Source organism: Panthera tigris, chromosome E2, assembly GCF_018350195.1.
Source record: "Panthera tigris isolate Pti1 chromosome E2, P.tigris_Pti1_mat1.1, whole genome shotgun sequence".
NCBI classification, from domain to species: Eukaryota; Metazoa; Chordata; class Mammalia; order Carnivora; family Felidae; genus Panthera; species Panthera tigris.
Window position 1 is genome coordinate 44,556,045 of NC_056674.1, and position 25,542 is coordinate 44,581,586.

Consider the following 25,542-nt stretch of genomic DNA (forward strand, 5'->3'; position numbering starts at 1 on the left):
GAAACGGTCTGCGGTGTAGGTGAGGATTTTCAGTTTTTGCAACGGAAACTTTTGGCCCCATGAACAGAATAGCAAAAACTCAATTAAATGTGTTTTTCCTCCATCCTTGCCTAATCCAAAGGTAAAAAATGAAAAATGGTTTGGAAGAGTGGTGTTTAGGTTTGCTTTTCTTCGTTTTTTCCTGTAGAACGGCCAGGTGGATTCATATGATCCAATTTTTAAATAGTCTTTTATCTCCCATTCCGAATAAATCCGGCCACCCAGCACAATCAGAAAGTTGTTTTTTGTTTTGTTTTGAATTTTCAACCTCTAAAGGATGGGGGAAGGGAAACAAAAGAGGGGGAGGGCAAAGGACGGAGAAGTACTTTAATTAAAAACAACCAATAACTCGAGTTTTTTAGATAAGGTTTTTCATTTCCTAATTAAGAAATGAGTTTAATAGTCCTTTGGCCAACACAAGTTAGACACTCCTATGAAAACCCTAAAGGGCTGGTGGCTGTCCCAGGGACTAAACTCCATTCCCCTGCGAGACCCCAGGCCAGCCCGCGCCCCTGGCCGACCCTGCCCAGCTCTGACTGGGTCTTTCCCACTCGTCCAGCAGGCACCTCGGCTTCCCCAGGTCTGTCTTCTCTTGCCCTCAGTTCCGCGCTGGACCGGCCGCCACGGGCTCGCCGCCACCAGGTCGGCGCAAATACCTTTTCCCTCCCCGGGGCCCCAGGCGCGGACACCTCCCTGCCTCCCTCCCTGCTGGCGGGGCCCTTTCCCGGCTGGGGAACAGCAGCCCCGGCCGCGGCGGCAGGAAGCGAAGCCCTTGTTGATGCTGTTCCATGGCGCGCCCCCCCGCCCTCCGGTGGCCGCCCCGGCTCTTCCCGGCTCCGGGGCGCCCCCCTCCGCGCCTGCGCAGTGCCCCGCGGGGGGCGGGGCTCAGATTCCTGTCAGCGGCGGCGGCGGTGGCGGCGACCGTCAGTTTTCGCTGAGGAGAAGCACGAAACGGACCCGTTGGCTCTCCCCCCTCCCTTTCCCCGCCCTGAACCCCCCTCCTGGCTCGCCGGGAATTAGTCCCCGTGGAGTTTCGCCTCCACCTCGCTGCGGTTTCCTCGGCCCGGTGGAAGTCACTGCCCTCGAGGAGGAGGCAGCAGCAGCAGCCGCCCTCGCCTCGCCGCCCCCGGTTCGGTGCCCGCGGTCCCGGAGAGGAGGTGCCGCCGCCACCGCCGCTCCCCCCCTCCCGCTGCCCTCGGGCCGGGCTGGGTCGAGCTGCGATGCCCTCGGACTTCATCTCATTGCTCAGCGCGGACCTAGACCTGGAATCGCCCAAGTCCCTGTACTCGCGAGGTGAGTCAGGCTGGGGGCTGGGGCGTGGGGGCGGGGAGGCCCGGCCCGGGGGAGCCGGAGGGGTCCCCGTCGGGGGGTAGGGGCAAGCCCGGGCCGGTCGGGCCTGTTTTGGGGGATGGGGAGAGGCCGATGGGGTCGGGTGGTGGTGGAAGGGGCCGGGGAGGAGTGGCGGCCCCTCCCCCGCGGAGCCGCCGGCCACACGGGGCCCAATTGCCGTCGGCCCCGGGTCTCTGCGGCACCAGTCGCACTGAGAGTCCCTCGGCGTGTCCGGCCCCGCCACACTCCTCGAGCAGCCGGCCCCGGCCTCCCCAGCTCAGGGATCTTCCCCCCGCCCCCCCCCCCCCCACGTCCTCTCCCCCCACCCCCGACTGGGCCCCGCGCTGGGGCCGCTGCGATCGGTGCGCCGCGGCCGCTCTTACCAGGACCATCCTCCCCAGCAAAGTTGCCCCCAAGCGGGCGGCGTGGCTTGGAGCCGGTTCTGGGTGCAGGGGCACCATTTTCCTCCCCCTCCAGGTTGTTTGTGCGCCGTCGTTCTACCCCCCTCTCCCTCCGGCCTAGTCCACTCCCTCCCCTTGTTGGGACGGCCCCCCTCGACCAGGCGTTCTTCCTTTCCTCGTCATCTTATTGCTGGAAAGGGCCCGAATTTTCTGTTTTCGTCTCTTTCCACCTATGTGGCATTCTAACGACTTGCATCTCCCTCTCTTTTACAAAGACGGGGGTGGACTCTCTCTGGCTCAGTTTTATCCCTCTCCTGTCCCGGGGGTACCAGCTCAGGCACTGACGCTGTCGTCCTCTGAGAATTTTCTCTTTCGTGGCCGTTCAAGGGTTCGTTGCAGGGAGGGGGCAGCGAGATTCCCGTTTTAAAAACTCTTTTGGCCAAGGCCTGAAGGGGATTCCCGGGATCCACGGTACCAGCACTGGAGCTGATCTCTGCTGGGTTTAAATTCCTATACTGGGCACCACAAGAATGTGTTAGAACAGGTTCCCTGTGCGAAAGGGGCATCAAACCGAAATGCTCCCTCCGCACTCCTCACCACTTTTTACACCACTGGGAGGGGCAAAAGACATAACTGGGTTATTAGCTCTTCATTTCACCATATTTAAAAAAAAAAAAAATTGAGTGCCATTGCGAACCTCCTTCCTGAGACGGCCAGCGTGCCTTCATTTTTTTTTTTTTTTTTTGGTGTTCCGTATCCATCCGCTGATTCCACCCCCTCCGGAAAGGGGGACTTCAGCCTTCACGCGAGTACCTTGAAATTGTTTAAGTGAATCAGTGTGCGATGATTTCGTCTGGAAGGTACTGGACTTCGCACACCGACGATTGGGTTTGTGCACAGAGTCCTACTTAGTAACTGTGGCCATTGTCTGTTGCTCTGATGACTTTAGTTGGCAGTCACCATCCTGTAGGATGTTTCTCCGGCAACGTACCTGAAGTAGTTTGGAAATACTGTAGTTTTGAGCGTCAGAAGAAAAAGATGATGTCAAGAGGTGATTCTTAGAAGAGGGCTAATGTGGTACCATCGGTGCTAAAAATAGCCAAGACATTAACACCGTTTGTGCAGTAATCATCAGATAATTTTCCATGAAACAAACACTTTATGACCATCTAAGTTTAGCACAGAGACCGATTTGAGAGGCAGTTCAGCCTTCTTTGACATATTCGCGAATATGGGCTTTAGCTCTTAAAAATACGTGGCAGTTATGTAAGAGATGTATGCTACCCTTGCCCTTTTTTTTTCCTTTTTTTTTTTTTTTTAAGTCATTCAGCATAAAAAGTGCTTAATGCTTTTTGTGTTTTTCAGATTCTCTGAAGTTACACCCATCACAGAATTTTCATAGAGCTGGACTATTGGAAGGTCAGCAAAGTGCCATTTTAAAAGCATATTGTGTGAGTATGCAAAGGCTTTCTCTGAAATGGAGTTTAAATGAGAAAGTGTGAAACTTTGCAAACTCACACAATGTAGTTTTCTCTTAAAGAGCCTGATCCTTCTTTTAGAGCAGCTGAATGTTTCAGTGGATTTTGTTGCTGTGTTTGATGTGCTTGTTAGCTTATTGTATCTGCTTTGAGAAGCCTTGAAAAAACTCCCACAAAATCGTTAAAAATTGTGTTGGGTGTTCTACTTTAGAATCCCAGGTCTTAATTCTAGCTTTTTAGAAACAAACTGAATATGAAAAGGCTCAAACATTAGGATCATGAATATAACTAAGAATGACACCAAACACATATTTAGTTTGAAAATTCAGAATTTAGAACTTTTATATGCTAGGCATTTCAAAACGGTATGTTAATTATTTATTACAAAAGCATTGCTGTCATTACTGTTGTATTACTTTTAAGGATAAGGAAAGCCAAGTGACAGACATGATGAATGAACTACGCTTAGAAAAAAAGGGTTTGAGAAAGTTCTGGAAATGTTAATAGAAGGTGTAGAATTTAAACAGCTGACAATTACTTTAGAAAACTTTGTTATTTTAGCATTTTAAGACAAAAAAAGACTCTATTTGTATTTTGTAATTTTTTTAAATATATTTTTTAAAGTTTATTTTTTTTAGTAATCTCTACACTCAGTGTGGGGCTCAAACTCATGACCCCCTAGATCAAGAGTTACATGCTCTTTGGACTGAGCCAGCCGGGCACTCCAGTGTTTTGTAGTTTTTGATGGGGCTTTACATATATCCTCTTTGAATTTTCTAATCCTGCAATTGGACAGCAAGGATATTAATTTCCCCATTGTAGAGATGAGTAACCTGAGGTTGAAATTAAGAGACTTGGGGGGGGGGGGCGGGAAGTCACATGATAGCAGAAACAATGCCTTTTGTGTTTTAGCTAGAGTTCTTTACCCAAAGCCAAGCTGCCACTGTAAAATATATTTGTGACCAGTAACTTAAACATTTTGTGGTCAACTTAAAAAATGCTCTAAATATTTAAGTTTGATTTGAGTTGAGATGTTTACTTCTCATAGCCGGGGGGGGGGGGGGGGGGGGGGGGGGGGGGGGGGGAGTGGGTTTTGTAATTGAGCTTAAGTTTGAATACATACCAGTTTAGTTGCTTATTAGCTCTGTGACCTTGGGGAGGTGATTTCACCTCTCTAAACTTTACTATTCTTTCTATAAAAATAGATACAATCTCTTAAATTTAGTGACATAAGGTGTATGAAAATGCCTAGTTTAGTGTCTGGCTTAATAAATTTTTTTTTGGTTTTGTTTTTTTTTGTTGTTGTTGTTGTTTAGTATTAGCTAAATTGTTTCAACTATAATTTAGAGCATATAAAATATTCTCTAATTATTGATTATACTTATCAGAAACCCATTGATATATATTAGTATAAAGATCAACTACAACTTGAGGTGAGGAATTTTATAAGTGTTTCTTAGTGAAGCAGATTTCTGTTTTTTATTCATATTGTTCAGTTTGTGCCATGCTGTAGATTCATATTTGTCTATACAAATGTATCCATTTTCTGGGCAGCAGACCAGAGAGTATCATAATCATAGAGATTATTGGGCAGGAGAGAGAGATGAAAAAAAAAAGGGTGTTAATTATTTCAGCAAATAATTTTAACAAGTTGATGGAACTGCAGCCAGTCATTTAATATGTATATTTACATGTATGTGCTTAAATATTTTCATTAATTTCTTATTTTGGTTGAGAGGATACTCAATTTTTTAAAAATAAGACCATCCTTTTACAGATTATATATACATTGTAAAATGTATAAATATCAAGTATCCTTTTATGTCTTTGATACAGGGAATCCTAAGAAAGTTGTTTGGTTGTGGAATGAAAGTGAAGTATTTAATCTCTGCACCCTACTTCTCTTTTAACCATTTATTATGGGCATTTTAAGGAACATACAAAAGTAAAGAGAATAAAATGATGGACCCCCAAATACCTATTACTAAGTTTTAACAATCATCAATACATGTCTAGTCTTATTTCTTTTATTTTCTCCCAAACTATTATTTTATTTTATTTTTAAAGTTTATTCATTTATTTTGAGAAAGAGAGTGTGCACAAATGGGAGAGGGGCAGAGAGAGAGAGGGAGAGAGAGAGAATACTAAGCAGGCTCCACACTGGCAGTGCAGAGCCCAACAATGCAAGCCTTGAGCTCCCAAACCATGAGATCATGACCTGAGCCGAAACCAAGAGTCAGATGCTTAACCAACTGAGCCACCCATTTGCCCCAAGCTATATTATTTTAAAACAAATATCAGACATCTATTATTTCATATATAAATACTTCTGTATTGTAGTGATATTTCTTATATTAATTTTTAAAGTACCCTACTTTATTCCAGGAAATACTTATTTTGATTTATTTCAGCAAAGTCTGTCCTCTCTCCTGCCCTTTCCTTAAGATAAAGTATGATTGGAGGCTACTGCTTCTAGTATGTAGTGTACCTTGCAATCTGTGTTAAAATTGTAAGTTATGCATCAGATTTGGGTTCAAATCCTTGTTTCAACACTTATGCATGACCTCAGCTTAGTTATTTAATCTCATTGTGCTTTAATTTTCTCATCTTCAGATGGAGGCAATCATAGTGTCTTCATTGTGGGTTACTGAAGATTATTTAAGGCAAATTCACGTGTAAAGCATTTAACCTAGCACATAGTAAGTGCACAATAAATGTTAGCTAAATTAAAAATTTAATACAACATCCACTTATATGGCTTTTACTGTGTGCCAAGAACTTTATAAGTGTGAACTCACTGAACTGTCATAACAACCCTTTAAGTTGGTTGTTATTCCATTTTATAGATGAGGGAGCTAAAGTGTAGGGAGGTTTAGTAACTTACCCAGAGTCACACAGCTGGTACATTGTAGCCAAGATTCCAACACAGGTATTGTCACTATAGTCTGTGCTCTTAACTACTATACTGTACTGACTCCCTATGTTATATAATATGAAGTACGTTCTGGTATTATGTGTGTATACTTTCTATCAGTGGTCTAGATATCCATTTAATAGTGAAGTCAGCCCAGAGTGAGGAGAATTTAATTACTATCATACATTTGTTAAATTTTTTATAGAACATGTTTTTTCCAAATTTAAGTTCTCTCTGTAGGAAAACAAGGTTGGAAAATTTATAGTTGAATATTACTGAACTTGAAAAATAGCTTCAAAATTTCTTTACCATTTTAATTAAGTTTGCTTTTATCCTACATATTGATGCTGGTCCTTCTTGCTACTATACATATTTTTTTAAAAAGAATAGGGAATTAGTTTTTTTTTTTAATTGAGATATAGTTGACATAAAACACCATATTAATTTCAGTTTCACAAGGTAATGATTTATTATTTGTATATATTGGGAAGTGACCACCACAATAAGTCTAGTTAACATTGGTCACCATATTTAGTTCTCCTACTACCTTTTTACTCAATGTGATGGCCTGACAATGAGAAAAGAGTGTAGGTATCTAATTCAATAATACATAACCATAAATAATGTTTCTGATGACCCCATAATTACATGTGAAACTCTTAATAAAATAAGTAAATAAAAGAAATACTGTTGCAATTATATTAAAAATAACTCCCATAGAAACTCCTTTACAGGGCCACATGGGTTGCTCAGTGGGTTAAGTGTTTGACTCTTGATTTCAGCTCAGATCATGATCTCACCATCCTGAGAACATGTCCCAGGTCTGGCTCTGCGCTGACATCACGGAGCCTGCTTGGGATTTTTGGGATTTTCTGTCTCACAATAAATAAATAAACTTTAAAAAAAAGTCCTGTGCAAAAGCATGTACTGTAATATTTTACTTTTTAATTCTATTTTTGCATTTTCTCTGCCTTTTTTAAGGACGATAGTTTATATATATTGAAAAAATAAAATGGTTTACAAATATGAAGGCTAGGAGTCTTCTTGAGTACCTAGAGAAAAGATTCACTACAGAGAAAAAGTTATCATTTCTTATACTTTTCTGTATTGAAAAATACTGATTTGGGCATATATTGTTTGCTATAGAAAAAATTGAGGTAAAAATTAAACTAAATGAAAGTAAACGAATATGATTAAGAGGTCATTCTGGAAATACAGAGATGTAAGATAAGATAGTATAAAATCAGATAAAATAGGAAAAATAATAGAAGTGAGTTGGAAAAAATAGAGTAATAAAAACAATGGATTAAAATTTTAAAATGTGTTTACAAGCAGGAGTTACAAGATTACATGATGGATAAAATTAAGTAACTGGTTAAATAAGAGCTAAATACCAATGTGAGGTGATCGTAGTATGAATTTAATATTTGAAACTGGAAGATTTTTATTTTTTATATTTATTTTAACAGTGAGGGACAATAAACTATTTTTTCTTAACCGCTGTCAAATTATTTGATATAGTACCAGGCATAATTATACTTTATAGTTCACAAAATGAAAATCCTAAAAATAGCAGCAGTGTTTTGCTGACTTTATGGAATATTTCTGAATTGCCATTGAGCCCAATTTATTTCTCTTCCTAGAGCTGATAGTTCATAAGATAGTTAAGCCATTACTTCTTAAATGATGAAATGTATGAAGGTATCTTATTAGAAATGATAATCTTCATTAGAAATGAAGAGATCTTACTAGAAATTAGAAAAAAAATTAGATTTTTTTGAAAATATTTAAAATTAAAAATAACCTATTGGATTCTTTTCTTGTTTAGTATCTATTAATCTCTATACATTATTACCTAGTACACAAAAAATATCATTATGGAAATAATTATGAAAATGAAGTTCAAACATGATAAAAGTTACACACCTAGTTCCTTCTAACTTCTTAGTTCTAGGATCCATCTTTCTCTGATTTTCCTACCATTTGTTTTTGTGTCTTTCTAAACTCTGTTTTTGTAATTTTCATTCAGTACTACAATTCTGTTGCTTATTACAGTAAGAGGATAGAAATTCATAATTAAATGGTTCTTGGCTTGCTCTTAACTCACCCTTGACTGTAGTATAATTATTCCAGGAGTTCCCTAAAACTTGAAAGTGATAGTACAGAGAAACATTTCTTACTGTGATTAATATTATATATAAAAAATAGTCACTTTATATTAGAAAAAGTTGACTCAGATTATATTTTCTGTAAAATAATAGAGAATTAGAAAAAAATAAAAGATCATATTAATCCAAGACATCATTGGGCCTGCTTGTTTAGTGAGAGAAGACAGTCCTGTTAGTTCTAAGGTATAAGACACTCTTCAGTAGAAATGTTGCTTATTATCTTATGTTACTGTCTTGTTGCAAAGACTTTATTTCAAGTTACATAAAAGAGATTCGTGTGACTTTTATTTGCTGTTGTCTTAATAAAAATCAAGGTTAAAAAAAAACTAACAGTATGTAATGCATTAAATATAAACATGTCCTTGAATGAAAATGTAGACATTTTCTTTATGGATGAACTACAGATAATGATTTTAGCTTCTAAATATAAATAAAACCTGGTGTTGTGATAAAGGATCTATATTTCTGATAATTTGAACGAAAGATATGCTATATGGAAATTTTCAGTTACTTTTATTCTTTTTTTTTTTAACTTAAGATTTTTTTTTTGACGTGTATTTATTTTTGAGAGATAGAGAGAGACAAGCATGAGCAGGGAAGGGGCAGAGAGAGAGAGGGAGACACAGAATCTGAAGCAGGCTCCAGGCTCCGAGCTGTCAGCACAGAGCCCAACGCGGGGCTCCAACCCACAAACCGTGAGATCATGACCTGAGCTGAAGTTGGGTGCTCAAATGACTGAGCCACCCAGGTGCCCCTCTTTTATTTGTTATTATTATTATTTTTTAATTATTAAAAACATTTTTTTAATGTTTATTTATTTTTGAGAGAGACAGAGTGCAAGTGAGGGATGGGCAGAGAGAAAGACACAGAATCCGAAGCAGCTCCAGGCCCTGAGCTGTCAGCGCAGAACCTTATGCAGGGCTCAAACCCATGAACCGTGGGATCATGACCTGAGCTAAAGTCAGACACCCAACCAACTGAGCCACCCAGGCACCACCCCTATTTACTCTTAATAGCTATTGAAAAATTAAAGTTTTTTCTTGCTTTTTTTTTTTTTTTTTAATATTTACTTGACAGATGATGATAATTATGGCTGGTCAGTCATGAATGTTTATTCATTTCTTTCCCATTTAGAAATGGTATGATGAGACTTTTAGTAAATTTAATATTTTATTTATTTATTTATTTATGTATTTATTTATTTATTTATTGGTATTGTTTTTGAAGGTGAGGCAAGAACAGAAAAGTTTCTAAGAGTGACCTAAGTTGTTGTTGATTACTCTTGTCATTATAAATATAGGGTTTTTTTGGGTTTTTTGGTTAGTTTTAGTTTTAAAAAATTTCCTTAAAGTAATATTTATAGGACATGTTAAAAGAAAGTGTTGGTAAAGAAAGATTAATAAATTCAATATTAGTAATAATTGAATACATTTTTCAGCTATTTGTATGTGCCAGAATTTTATAGATATTTTTCACATTAGTCCTCAGAAAGATCCTATGAGATCGTATCAGTATTCATATTTCATAAATGAGCAAACTGAGGTACAGAGGGATTCACTAATTTTCCCAGCGTCGCATAGCTAATCGAAGAGGCTGGAATTTGAAACTTGACTATTTTACCACAGAGTATTGAGCTTATCATGAATTTCTTTAATATAAACATTTGATAATTGGTATTTACACTTTGGGCCCTACTAAAATTACACCACTGTTCAGATGGTGTAAAAAGAGTGGTTTGTGTAGGATTCTTTACCTAAACAGTTCCCATAAAAGAAGAGAGACAGTCTATAAGCCACACATAAAAAACAGTTAAGAATATGATGATGACCCTTTTGGGGAACATTTTAACACATAAAATTAGCAAATCATTGCCTGGCTTTGGTGAGTGTCTTTAAGATGTAGCTGAAGCACATCACTGGTTGAGCCACCTCTGTTTTGACAGATGATGATGCTCAGAAGTGAAAAGCGGGGGAAGAGTAAGCAAACTATCCCCTCAGGAGAATTACTTGAGAGATGCAGGATGCCATGCGACTCTTGGTATCTTTGGCAGTAGTTTATGGAAGCATGGAATCGTTGCACCTTTTTCTGCTGATGTGTCTCAGAGCCTAACTAAATTTGAAAGGAGATGAGCAACAGGAAAAAACAGTACTAATAGTGCTTCAGGAGTTAATTCATTGTTAATGAACTTCCTGAAAATTCTGTGTTAGCCATTAGAAAAATATGGATTTTCATTCTAGTTTGGCCTTGAGACCCTGTGAAAAATCGTGCAAGCGTTCCTTTTCTTCAGTAGAGACATTAATGTCAGTTTTGCTTACCTCAGAGTTAAGAGGAAGAACAACTGACACTATGTTAGAGGACCAAACTATGAAATGCTGTATGAGTATTGATATTTTGCATAGGGCCTATTAATTGACTTTGGTGGTTTTTCCACTGGCCCTTTTTTTTTTTTTTTTTTTTTGTCTTTTATTCATGTCTCCCATTTTCTCAGGGTACTCTACATTTTACTTGTTGGCTCTGTGGTTACTACTTGTATCTTTTCTCTCTTTCCCTTCTCTTTTAATAACAAACCATTTTTATATAGAGATACAGAGATTCACCAGTTTTGACCATTCCAGGAGTTTTAAACAAGTGTATACATTTGTGTAATTACTGCAGATAGGATACAGAACATTTCAGTCTATCTCTTGCTCTTTTATAATCAGTTCTGCCCACTCTGGCCCCTCAGGCAACTACTAATCTGTTTTTCCTTAAAATAGATTAGTTTTGCCATTTTTAGAAGTTTATATAAATGGATTTATACACCGTATATTCTTTTCTCTTTAACTTTTGTTTAACTACCGTAACGTTCTTAAAGGGAAAGCTATTTTTTTTAAAGGGCATAAAAGTAATGAAATTTTTTATTCTCTTAAACATTCTTGTATTCTATACTGTAGCCAAGTGCAGTTTTTTAGGGATGACTTTTGATATTTATGCACAAGTCTAAGTTACTTAGTCATAATATTTGTATTTATTCATTCACTCAAAATGAATTTACACCTAGATTCTAGCCACATGTAGTTTACAGCTTAGTAGAAGAGATTGTATGTGAATAAACAGTGATAACAGTATTTTAAAGGGTTTCATAATTCAATCTAGATTGGAGAATGAAATTAATATGTTTGACTTTTAACTTTTATTTGCTAATAGGGCAATACTTTTGTGCACCTTATACCAGAGTATATGGTTTGCCCCTATACTTAATAATTGTAATTGAAGTTTAGAACTTTAACATTTTTTGGTAAAGTAGTTTAAGTCTTGAGAGGGTTATATAGCTGAAGAGTGTGTAGGGAGTATGTACTTATTTACTCTGATTGTTTCTGTAGGTTAATTGTAAAGGTCAAAACAGATTATGAGCTTTCTATCCCTGATAAGTGAGTCTGTCTTGTGCTTAACTGTATTGTAAGTACTAATTTGTAATAAAATTCAAATTTGCCCAGTAATCATATATACTATATACCATACTGCTAGTTTGGACCTTAGGTATTAAAATACTTTTTTTTTTTTAACGTTTATTCATTTTTGAGAGACAGAGACAGAGCACGAGCAGGGGAGGCCCAGAGAGAGAGGGAGACAGAATCTGAAGCAGGCTCCAAGCTCTGAGCTGTCAGCACAGATTGGAGCTTTTCAGAGTACATGATGGGTGCGTCATTTCACATTTTCAGCAGCAATGTGTGAGAGTTCTGATTTCTCCATATCCTTGTCAACACTTAATATTATCTCTTTTTTATTATAGACATCTTTATGGTTTTGATTTCCATTTCCCTATTGACTAATACTGTTGAGCATCTTTCCATGTGTTTATTGGCCGTTAGTATGTCTTCATTGGAAAAATGTGTATTCAAGGATTTTGGCATTTTTAAATTGAATTACTTGTCTTATTGTTGAGTTGTAAGAATTCCTTATATATTCTGTACACAAGTCCCTTATCAAATAGGTGATTTACAGAAATTTTCTCCCATTCTGTGGGTTGTCTTCACTTTCGTGATGGTACCTTTTAATGCATTAACATTTTAAATTTTGCTTAAGTCTATTTTATCTTTTGTTGTTGTTGCTCATGGTTTGTATCATATTTAAGAAACTGTTGGCTAACTTAGTGTCACAAAGACACCTGTATTTTCTTTTGAGAGTGTTATAGTTTTGGCTTTCATATTTTGATCTTTGATCCACTTTGAGTTAATTTATTTTTGGTGTCTCAATTCTTTTTCATTTGTCTGTTCTTATGTCAGTACTGTTCTGTCTTGATTATGTAGCTTTGAAATAAATCTTGAAATTGAGAAGGGTGAGTCTTCCAATTTTGTTCTTCTTTTACGGGATTATTTTGGCTACTCAGAGTTCCTTGAATTTCCATTGAGTTTTAAGATTAGCTTCTCAACCTCTGCAAAAGAGTGAGCTGTGGTTTTAATACAGATTGTATTGAATCTATTTTGAAGAGTGTTGTTTGTGGAATATTGCCATCTTAATAATATTAAACCTTCCTGTCTAGGACCATGGGATTTTTTTCCCTTTTATTTAGATCTTTAATTTCTTTCAGTAGTGTCTTGTAGTTTTCAGAGTATACGTTTTACACATCTTTTTAAACATTTATTTTTACATATTCTTTTTAATCATTGTTTTTAAGTGTTAGCAAAATTACAGAAATAATTTGAGGAATGGTCTCTTAAAACTTAGGAGAACTTTAGTATTGAAGTACTAGATTATACATATAGTCAGAAAAAAACCAAACTGTGGTAAAATAATTGTAAAATATTGTAAAAATTAAAGCTGCCATAAAATTAAAGCTGCAATAAGCCATAAAGAACATCTAGTAAAGTCCCGTTTTGTTTAAAAAGTTGTACTGGGTGGGGGCGCCTGGGTGGCTCGGTCGGTTAAGCATCTGACTTCGGCTCAGGTCATGATCTCGCGGTCCGTGAGTTCGAGCCCTGCGTTGGGCTCTGTGCTGACAGCTCAGAGCCTGGAGCCCGTTTCAGATTCTGTGTCTCCCTCTCTCTCTGCCCCTCCCCCGTTCATGCTCTGTCTCTCTCTGTCTCAAAAATAAATAAACGTTAAAAAAAATTAAAAAAAAAAAAAAGGTTGTACTGGGTGGTAATTTTCTCAAGGATAGCAACTATACCTTGCCTTCTCATAGCATTTGGCACAAGTGCTTTATAATCTAAAAGGTGCTTCATAAATATTGAAGAATGAATGAATACCACATCCAGAAAAGAAGGAAGGAATGATATTGAAAGTCTGAGAAGATTATGTTCTAGTTACATAAAACCTTGTGGAAAGCTTCAATTGAAATAACAATTGCATTAAAATTACAACAGATCAAAAACTAGGCCTTTAAAGAATCAGAGCTATTTAAAGACAAAAATTTAGATAATAAAGATGAAAATGGAGGTAAATTTGTTCTCTAAACCTAGAATACTCAAATAAGAAAGTTTTCTTGAAACTTGAATGTAACAATGTTAAGGCAAAATGTATGACTATGTAATAGTTCTCTTAGGGGAACTTTTACATGTTACAACTGAAAATAAATAGGATCTAGAATGGTTAGTTAAATTAATACATAATAAGATGACCGTCATGGTTAATTAATTGAGAAAGCTGGAGATGTGAATTTAATTTTATGGTATAGAAAACATTTAGTGCCTTTATCAGAAAATGTAATTTTTCCCAACAGAACTTTTTTCTCTGTGCTTGGGATAGTTATATTTTGGGTGGTGGGTCTTAGGAAAAAAGGTTTTTAAAAATTCTGTGCCCCACAGAACAGAATAACCAGGAAAGATGATGTGATTTTATAGAACTGAAAGAAGACGTTTTTATTCAGCATCAGTTCTGCATAACTTAGCTTTTTCAAGCACAGTTTTCCTGGGAATTCAGTAGAGTGAAGTGGGGTATGTGTATGGGTGTGTGTGAAGATCATTTCTGTTAAACCCTGGTCTTCAACAACTATTCAGTCTTCTCATTTTTAACTGTCATTTTCTAAGATCAAACTTCACTTTAAGTATGTAAGTGAATGAGAAGTAAGCCTTAACAATCTTTTTTATAGACAGATTTTAAAAACTGTGTGTGTATATCTTTCATGTGTAGAAACACTGCTTAAAATTTTTTTTTAGCCTTTAATTTCTGCAGGGTCTTAGGAGGGATATAGCATCTAAGACAACGATTTGGGACTACCATACTTGTATTATTTATTTCATTGGTATAATACCACTAATTTTGGAATAATTGTGTTAAGAGTTAAGGATACTTTTTAAACACTTTTTTTTCTTTTTAATGTTTATGTTTGAGAGAGAGCGAGTGCGCACAAGTGGGGAATGATTATTGGGAATGATTATAACAATAAATTTACTTAATATCCATCACCACATGTAGTTACAGTTTTTTTCCTGTGATGAGACTTTTTTACTCTCTTAGCAACTTTCAAATATACAATACGGTATTGGCAACTATAGCCACCCTGATGTACATTATATCCCTAGAACTTACTTGTCTTCTAAACTGGAATTTTGTACCATTGATCAGCTTCACCTATTCCCCCACCACTTGCCACTTCTGGAAACAATCAGTCTCTTTTCTGTAGTTCTCTGTACCTGTGAGTTCAGGGTTTTTGTTTTATATTATTTTCTTTTGTTTTAGATAACACATATAAGTGAGATCATACAGCATTTGTCTTTCTCTGTCTTATTTCACCTAGCTTAATGTTCTCAAGTTCCATTCACGTCACATACAGCAGGATTTCCTTCTTTTTTATGGCTCAGTAATATTCCTGTTCATGTGTGTATCACTTTTTCTTTACTCATGTAAAGTATCCCATCGATGGACACTTAAGTTGTTTCCACGTCTTGACTATTGTATGTAATGTTTCGGTGAACATGGGGGTGCAGGTATCTTTTCAAGATAGTGATTTCATTTTCTTAGGATAAATACCCAGAAATGAAATTGCTGGATCATATGGTAGTTTTATTTTTAATTTTTAATTTTTTGAGGAACCTTCATACTGGTTTACATAGTGGCTGCCCCTGATTGACATCTTTTTAAGTATAGAAATTGATTCTGTTTGAATAAAAATGTGTTCTTTGTATTTTTTTAATGTTTATTTATTTTTGAGAGAGAGGATGAGCACAGGAGGCACAGAGAGAGAGGGAGAGAGAATCCCAAATAGGCTCCTCACAGTCAGTGCAGAGCCTGACGCAGGGCTCAGACTTACAAACGAACCGTGAGATCATGACCTGAGCTGATACAGAGTCCGACGCTTAACCAACTGACTGAGCCACCCAGGTGCCCCAAAAATGTGTTCTTTAAGAGAAACACTTAAGTGGTTGCCTATAAATGAATACAGTATGAAGAGAGTCTACTCCATCTTATTGATTAGAACAATTATTTGTCTATATAATATATAATGTTATATGATATAGCAGAATACTGCTTGTGCTATTATACATATTTATTTAAGTTATATGTAAGAACATACTGACTTTGGGGCACCTGGGTGGTTCAGTCAGTTAAGTGTCGGATTTCGGCTCAGGTCATGATCTCACAGTTCATGAATTGAGCCCTACATTGAGCTGTGCGCTGACAGTGGAGATCCTGCTTTTAGATCCTCTGTCTCCCTCTCTCTCTGCCCCTCCCCAACTCATACATGCTCTCTTTCTCTCAAAAATGAGTAAATATTTTTTTAAAAAGAACATACTTTAATGTCTTTCCCATAATTATTGGTAAATGTATAGATTTTTGTAAATGTTTATTTGTTTTTGAGAGAGAGAAAAAGAGTGCAAGCACGTACATGCACACTGGTTGGGTATGGACAGAGAGAAAGAAGGAGACAGAGGAGCCGAAGTGGGCTCTGTGCTGACAGCAGAGAGCCCGATGCGGGCTCAAACTCTTGAACCGTGAGATCATGACCCAGCCAAAGTCAGACACGTAACCGACTGAGTCACCCAGATGCCTGCATGTAAATGTTTTAATGTAAAAACACCGATACAATAAAAATACAAAAGCAATGATACAATAATCAAGATGTATGCAATATCAATAAACACATGAAAAGTTTTTCAGCATCATTGGTCATTAGGGAAATGCAAATTTAAAGTACAGTGAGATAATACTTTCTACCCACCTAGGATGGCTATAATCAAAAAGACAGGTGTGGCAAGCTGGTGGACAAATCACTTTGTATACTGCTAGTGGAAGTGTAAAATGGTACAGCCACTTTAGAAAATAATCTGGTAATTCCTCAAAAAATTAAACATAGGGTACCATATAATCTAGTAATCTCACTTCTAGATAGATACCCAACAGAAATTAAAACTTCTGTATACACAAAAACCTGTACCTAATAGCAGCATTATTCTTAATAGCCAAAATGTGGAAACAGCCTAGATGTACATCAACTGATGAATGGGTGGATAAAATGTACATCCATTCAATGGAGTAATATTTGGCATAAAAAAATGAATTACTGGTACATGCTACAACATGGATGAATCTTGAAAACATGCTAAGTAAAAGAAGGCAGTCACAAAAGACCACATATTGTATGATTCCATTTATATGAAATGTACAGAATAGCCAGATCTATAGGGGCAGAAGGTAGATTAGTGGTTCCTTGGGTGAAGTGGGAGTTGAGGATAGGGATGACAGTAAAAGGTTTGGGGGTTCTTCTGGAAGAGTGATAAAAATGTTCTAAAATTTATTGTGGTGATAGTTGCACAACATTTTGACTATACTAAAAACCAAGTGTCCATCAACAGATGAATGGATAAATAAAATATGGTCTTATGCAGATAACGGAATATTATTCACCTTAAAAAGGAATGACATTCTAATACATTTTACAATGTGGATGAAAACATATTTTAAATGAAATAAGCCAGGTACAAAAAGGACAAATATTGTAGGATTTCTTGAAGTATCTAGAATAGACATAGAAAGTAGAATAGTGGTCACTAGGGACTATGGTGAGAGGGCATTGGAGAGTTATTGTCTAATGGGTACAGAGTTTATATTTGAAATGATGAAAAAGTGCTGTGAATGGGTAGTGGTGATGGTTGCACAACATCGTGAATGAACTTAAGGCCATTGAATTGTACACTTAAAAAATGCAGTGGTGGGGTGCATGGGTTGCTCAGTCATTTGAGCATCCAACTCTTGATGTCAGCTCATGTCATGATCCTAGGGTCATGGGATTGAGCCCCACATCAGGCTCTTGGCTGAGCACGGACCCTGCTTAAGATTTTATCTCTCTCTCCCTCTGCCCCTCTCCCTGGCTCTTGCATATGTGCGCATGCACTGTTTCTCTCTCTCTCTCTCGTTCTCTCTCTAAAATAATAATAAAAAAAAAAGATGCAGTGGTAAATTTTATGTTATGTATATTTTACCACAAAAATATATTAAAACAGAAGAAGGTAATTTTTTTAAAATTAAAGTTTATTTATTTTGAATGAGCAAACACAAGCAGGGGAGGGGAAGAGGGAGAGGGAGAGAGAGAATCCCAAGCAGGCTCTGTGCTGATAGTACAGAGCCTGATGCAGGGCTCAGACTCATGAACCATGAGATCATGACGTGAGCCAAAACCAAGAGTCAGATGCTTAACCAACTGAGCCACCTAAAAAGTAATTTTAAGAGTCTAATATACACTGACTTTTTTGGTGAAGTTACTGACAGAGGTAATTATGTGGTAGTACATTGAAAAGAGACTGTCCCATTTAACAGAGTATATTTTAGTTATCTAAATCATATATGGTTTTCTTTCTTGTGTTTTCATATGTGAATTTCTCTTGCTTTCTGTAGGGGACCCATAATCTTTAACTTTAAATGTGAATGGGATGACCTAGACATCACTGAGTGTGCTGCATCTTGAATGCTCAAACCCAAAATTTTGATGAGCCAGTCTAGACTACAGATGACTTTGTGAAAAATTCATGGAGTAGACACATTAAGCTCGTTTAGAGTGGAAATTTTTTTTTTACTATTAATATGCATAGTTGATTCATTTTGTTGATTTCTGGAAAGCAAATGTTTATATTTAATAGTAGCAAGTGGATTGCAGTTTTCCAATAAATGTCACAGAATTGTGGCAGTGAGCCAGGAAGAAGAAAAGCTGCATTAGTGAAGTTGAGACACACTTCTGTAGCTATGGTAACCGTAAACTGTACTAAGTCTCAAAAAGGTATTCTCTTTGTGTTGGTACGATTAATTAGACATTAGTAGGGGTTAATGAGGACTCTACATACCTGCTTGATTAAATATAGGTGTAATTGTATTCATCAGAGGGCCTGGGTAAGAGGCATTGTTGGGTAGTTTAGTATTTTTTTGGGGTGAGCATTAAAGTGCTTAATTTCCTTTTCTTTAATTTGCTTTGTTATGGTCCTCCACTACAAAAATACTTTCTATTTAGAAATGTTTTATTATTGCCGTACTTCAGGTTTTAATTTGAGAATAAATGAGAAAATATGAACATCATTCAATTTAGTAAATTAACCCTGACTAGTATTTGTATGTTTACTAATAAATGCATATTACTCTGTGCACAAGTAGATTTTATGAATAAATAATGTTTTAAGCATAAATTAGGCACTTTGGGGCCCTTTCTGACTCTTGATTTCGGCTCAGGTCATGATCTCGCAGTTCATGGAGCCCTGCATCAGGTCCCATGCTGACAGCTCTGACAGCACATAGCCTGCTTGGGATTCTCTTTCCTCCTCTCTCTGCCCCTACCCAGCTCATACTCTTCTCTCTCTCACGCTTTGTCTCTCAAAATAAAGAAGTAAACTTAAAAAAATAAGTAAGTAAACATATCTTTAAAAAAAAACAACAAAAAAATAAATTAGGCACTCTGGTAATTCATAATAATTGTTGTAAAATGATTGGTGCTTTTATAAGTAAGAATTTCTTGATGGATACCATGGCTTACCGGTAGTCTAATATTTCCCCTAATTATAGAAACTAACTCCAAAGAAAATTTAAGATTAGGTCTTTTTTTTTTTTTAACGTTTATTTATTTTTGAGACAGAGACAGAGCATGAACAGGGGAGGGGCAGAGAGAGAGGGAGACACAGAATCTGAAACAGGCTCCAGGCTCTGAGCTGTCAGCACAGAGCCCGACGCGGGGCTCGAACTCACGTACTGTGAGATCATGACCTGAGCCGAAGTCGCATGCTTAACCGACCGAGCCACCCAGGCGCCCCAAGATTAGGTCTTTAATCAGGGTTGAATATACTCATTTGATAGAATTATAATGGGCTGCTTGAGGTGGCAAGCTTCTGGAGGGAGGTGGCATCCAATTCTAAAAATAGAAAGGTAAACTAAAACTGAAAGATAAATTTGTGTTCTCACCATACTTGTTTGCTTGTTTGTGTGTAAATACAAAAGTGCATTTTCCCTTAAATTTATATGTGTTTTGCTCTCTTATGCCTTTATACTAAGAAGTCTTTCTTCAACTTGTTGGGCCTCTTCAGAAACATCAGTTGTCAACCAGCATATGGAAGCCAGTTGTATTTTGATATATTCCAAATCAAATGGACTTAGAAGTGAAATTTAGCAGTCTTTTTATTGTATGAGCAAAATGAAACAAAAAGTGAACCATGAGAAGTAAACTCTTTTGAAAAAATCATTTTAGGTTGGACCCTATGGTATTTGTCCAGAAGAGATAACCTATCCATCTGCAAATGCCAAATTAGAGAGAAATTGGTAGAGAAAAGGTACTGGTCCTTTTTGCATTAAGAACTATTTGTATATTCACCATCTAGTTCTTGAACAAAAGTAGACCAGAACATTATATGGAAGGTCCGTCTCAGTGTGTTGGATCTTTCCTTTTCCTTCTTTCTTTTTAGCAGGACAATGTTCATCTACTTGACTACTAATTGTGTTTTGCAGAGATAATGGATTGTAGTAAACATAGCTCTTTATAAAGGGACTGGATGGTGCGTTCTGTGAGAAAAATACCATATTATGGTTTTTTTCGTGCTAGTAGCACATCCACATTTGAATTGCAAAAAAATCCTTAAATATACATAAAATTCAGTACAGAAATTCAGAGGATACCATTTAATAAAAATAAGAGTAAAAAAGGTTTTATCAGTTAAAATAGCTAGGAATAGACAGTACAAAGCAATATCCCTAATTTTGGTTATTTAAAATTGAATAGAAACTGCAAGTTGCAGAGTCTGTACTTCAAGATGATTCAGATCACTCCTTTGAGTCTTCAGGGTAAGGTTCTTGAATTCCAGTCCCAGAAATTAAAAGAGAAGTGTCTGCCTCCCTTCCTCCCTTCCCTCCTTCCTTGCTTGCTTCCTTCCTTCCTTTCTCTCTTTCTATCTCTGAGCAGCAAGAAGCTATTTTCTTTGATACTTTGTTTTGTTCTTTTGTTTTCTTGGATCCCTTTTCTGTATATTTGTCTTCCATCATAGGTGATTCTTTGACAACCCAGGTATCTAAAATCTCCTTACTTTGGCTTTTGTACATCTTCTCAGTACAGATTTTTAATGAGTGCTAAGTGTCAGGTGACTAGATATGACTATTCCAAATGAACCAATGAATTGGCAAATCTTGTTTTAGGCAATTAGGCTATGGTATACAAAGGAAGCAAAATGGTTTTCTAATAAGTTTAGGTTTGAGCATTTATTTAAAAAACCGTTAGGCAAAGTTTAGGATTTCTCAGGGATAGGTATTTCACAGTACAGACCAGTACTATTTCTTTGTATTGTAAAAATAAAACTCAGTTGAATTTCAGTTTGTAAATATTGGAAAATTGTCATTCACAGTTACTTTGTCTCAGGTTAGAAGATCATAAGGAGAAAATAAATTCTAAAGTGATATAGACAACATCATATTTTAATTTGTTAAGTTGTATTCTATATCTTTTCCGGGCTTTTTTCTCCCTTAGCCTGACAGGATAAGAAGGTTTGTCCCACTTATGTCCCACTGAGTCTCTTGTTGCCTCAAAGGTGAGTTGTTTTCTAACAACTTACTTCAGTAATTACACACTTTTGCCTTATTTAATTTCTCCACAGAAATTATGGGTCACACAGAAATTATGTTGTGGGACCCTATTCTCTGCTTTATAGCAGATCTAATTCCAAGGTCTAATGCCCAACTACGTAGGAACTTTAATATCTCACTTCATGGGGCCAGTGTTCTTGTTGAAGAGCATTAGTCTTCTGCTCTGACCATATAGAATTTTGAAACATTAAGACAATTTGAAAAAAATTTGTTTGTATGTTTACCATCCTGTCTCCCATGATAATATGTTAACATGGAGATGACAGTGCGTGTAAAGATGTGGACAGTGAGTGTAAAGATGTGCGTGTAAAGACTGTCTGGCTTCAGGTTCTGATTATGTTGTTCCCTAGGTGTGTGACAGCTTGGGCAAGTTTACTGACCTCTGTGCCTCAGCTTTTTCATCTGTAAAACGCTGTCGATAACAGAGTTTTCATCATAGGGTTGCAAGAATTAAATGAGTTAATGTGAGTAAAGTGTTTAGAGTCATACCTAGCATAAACTACATAAGTTGTTGTTATGATTATGGGAATATAGTTACTGCATAAGCTACATAAGTTGTTATGGTTATGGGAATATAGTTGCTACATTATCTCTTTTTTTAAAGGATAAAAACCATACTTTTATTCTAAGATCATTATTAGTACCCAAGAAAAAGTGGAAAACATCACATTTTATGTTGCCATCCAGTTTTTTCCAGCACCATTTGTTGAAGAGACTGTCTTTTTTCCAGTGAATATTCTTTCGTGCTTTGTCAAAGATTAGTTGACCATATGGTCATGGGTCCATTTCTGCATTTTCTGTTCTGTTCCATTGGTCTATGTGTCTGTTTTTCTGCTAGTACCATACTATTATAATGACTACGGCTTTGTAATACAACTTGAAGTCTGAAATAGTGATGCCTCCAGTTTTGTTTTTTTCTTTTTCAGGATTGCTTTGACTATTAGGGGTCTTTTGTAGTTCCATACAAATTTTAGGATTGTTTGTTCTGCTCTGCAAAAAAGGCTGGTGGTATTTTGATAAGGATTTCATTAAATGTATAGATTGCTACGGGTAGTATAAACATTTTAACAGTGTTCTTCCATTCCATGAGCATGGAATGCTTTTCAATTTCTTTCATAAGCATTCTATAGCTTTCAGAGTGCAGATCTTTTACCTCTTTAGTTAGGTTTGTTTCTAAGTATCTTAATGATTTTGGTGCAATTACAAATGGATCAATTCCTTGATTTCTTTTACTGCTGTTTCATTATTGGTGTATAGAAATGGAAACAGAGTTCCGCACATTGATTTTATATTCTGCACCTCTTCTGAATTTATGTATTCGTTCTAGCAATTTTTTGGTGGAGGCTTTCAGGTTTTCTACATAGAGTATCATGCTGTTGGCAAGTAGTGAAAGTTTGACTTCTTCCCTGCCAGTTTCAATGCCTTTTATTTCTTTTTGTTGTCTGATTGCTGAGGCTAAGACTTCTAGTACTGTGTTAAATAGTAATGGTGAATAGTGGACATCCTTGTCTTGTCCCTGACTGTAGGGGAAAGGCTCTCAGTTTCTCCCCATTGAGGATGATATTAGCTGTGGGTTTTTTGTATATGGCCTTTATGATGTTGAGGTATGTTCCATCTATCCCTAGTTTGTTGAGAGTTTTTATCAACAATGGATGCTATATTTTGTCAAATGCTTTTTCTATATCTATTCGCAGGATCATTTGGTTCTTATCTGTTCTTTTATTAATGTGGTATATCACACTGATTGGCAAATATTGAACCAGCCCTGCAGCCCAGGAATAAATCCCACTTGATCATGGTGAATAATTCTTTTAATGTCCTATTGAATTCAATTTGCTAGTATTATATTGAGGATTTTTGCATCCATGTTCATTAGGGATATTGACCTGTGATTCTTTTTAGTGGGGTCTTTTTGTCTAGTTTTGGAATCAAGGGAGTGCTGGCTTCATAGAATGAGTTTGGAAGTTTTCCTTCCATTTCTATTTTTTGGAACCGTTTGGGAAGAATAGGTATTAACTCTTCTTTAAATGTCAGGTAGAATTCCTCTGGGAAGCCATCTGGCCCAGGACTCTTGTTTGTTGGGAGATTTTTGATTACTGATTCAGTTTCTTTGCTGGTTATGGGTGTGCTCAAATTTTCTATTTCTTCCTGAAAACATCACATTTTATTCATTTTTTAAATTTTTTTTTTTTTTTGAGAGAGAGAGAATGAGCAAGGGAGGGGCAGAGAGAGAGAGAGAGAAAGAGCCCAACGTGGTGTTCAATCTCATGACCCTGAGATCTTGACCTGAGCTGAGACCCAAGAGTTAGACACTCAACCAAATGAACCACCCAGGCACCCCAACATCACATTTTAAATAAAGCAGAATAAGGGGCGCCTGGGTGGCTCAGTTGGTTAAGCGTCCGACTTCGGCTCAGGTCATGATCTCGTGGTCCGTGAGTTCGAGCCCCGCGTCAGGCTCTGTGCTGACTGCTCGGAGCATGGAGCCTGTTTCAGATTCTGTGTCTCCCTCTCTCTGCCCCTCCCCCGTTCATGCTCTGTCTCTCTCTGTCTCAAAAATAAATAAATATTAAAAAAAATTAAAAAATAAATAAAGCAGAATAAGTATTATTTTGAGTCATTTTGGGATTCTCTGTGTGTGGCTGTTTTCCTTTGGGTGGTATCTTGATTTATCTGATTGTAGACATACTAACAGTGCCAAAGTTTCTTTGGGTTAGAAAACAATTTTTGCTAGTACAATAGCAACTAATACTTCCAACCATCTCTTCTTTACTAACGATTGTATTATCTAAGGTGTCTGGTTTTCAAGGCTTAGTTTTCTTATTCTGAGTGAATTAGATGAAGTAGAAAAGCTTTAGATAGTTACAGGCTGGCCACCGGGGAAAAATTACTTCCTGTTACATATTATTTGCAATTCAGTTCATTTAGAGGTACCTGTTTGATAGTGAGAGAAAGTACAGAATTTATAGTCAGGAAACATGTGTTTAAATAATCAGTTTTACATTTTGCTAGTCTTATTTAATTTAATCCTTTCATCCTCATTTCCTCTTTATCTAACAGGGTTATTATGAAGTTACATGAAATAATGTTTTTCATTATGCTGGTACTTAAAAACATTTGAATGTGAATGTCTAATTTGCTCTAGATATTTTGAGAAAAAGTTGAGTATATATATTTGAAGAAAAATTAATTTTTTTAGGACAAGTCATTCTTTTTGGGTGCTTAAGATATTTTTAGAAAGTTCTCAAAATTGAAAGCTTATTTTTTTCAAATTACAATAAAATTATACTTTTTAATGCTTATTACACAAAAAGCTAGGCTCTTGTAAAAGTATAAGTCATATAAAGTAGAAAAGGAAAATAATATGTACTCCTATCACACAGAGGTAATCACTGTTCATATTTTGATGTACAATATCTCATTCTGTACTTACCTGTCTGTTCTGTGTGTGTATGGACATTTTATGTTTGTTTTTTCTAAAATAGGATCATATTATGAATTTTGTAACCTCTTTTCTCTTAATATATTTTGAATACCACTCTAGGTTAATAAATGGAGTGTAACTTAGCTTTATTTTTTATTGTGACAACTCTAGACAATATAAAAATATAAAGAATAAAGTAAAACTCACAAAAAATTTCATCTCTCCTAGATAGCCACTATTATATTTTGATACATATACATATTTTTTACATAAGTGAGATTATTTTCGTTAGGTTTTATACAGCTGTAGCGCGCTTCCCTCACTCAAGAATATATTTTCTATGGTCCAGATAGATCTGTGTCTTTATTTTTAATGGCTACATTATATTTCATTATATGGATGTGTCATCCTATGTGTTTTCAGTTTTTTCTATCAAAACTTGGAAGCTATGGTTCAGGAATGTTGAAGATGAGTGGTTAGGATCAATAATCTGTTAGAATTAAAATACACACACAGACACTCCTTGACTTTTTAAAAATGTGAAAGTACAAAACAAGGATAAATCGCATGAAAGTGTGTTGTTTCTTGATATAACCACTATTAATATGTTGGTGATTATTCTTTCAGACATCTATGTATGTGTACAAATCTACATATTCATATATTTCTGCATAAATTGGATTATACAATCATGTTTTCTTATCTGCTTACAGATATTATTAAATAGAGATCTGTTTTGCTATTACTGCAGAATATTCTATAGTTT

The 25,542-nt window shown here is 36.7% G+C and overlaps 1 protein-coding gene across 4 annotated transcripts in view; it reads left to right on the forward strand.

The window, feature by feature from the left end:
• Positions 1 to 924: 924 nt before the first annotated feature.
• NFAT5 (nuclear factor of activated T cells 5) overlaps positions 925 to 25,542 on the forward strand; it is a 109,248-nt gene continuing 84,630 nt past the window's right edge. For 2 of the 4 annotated variants that reach the window (XM_042970189.1, XM_042970190.1), the window contains exons 1-2: positions 925 to 1,332; positions 3,135 to 3,188. In XM_042970189.1, the coding sequence (XP_042826123.1) occupies positions 1,260 to 1,332; positions 3,135 to 3,188 (127 nt within the window). In that variant the 5' untranslated portion in view covers positions 925 to 1,259. The remainder of the gene's footprint in view (positions 1,333 to 3,134; positions 3,189 to 25,542) is intronic. The other 2 variants (XM_042970192.1, XM_042970191.1) reach the window with 2 other exon arrangements.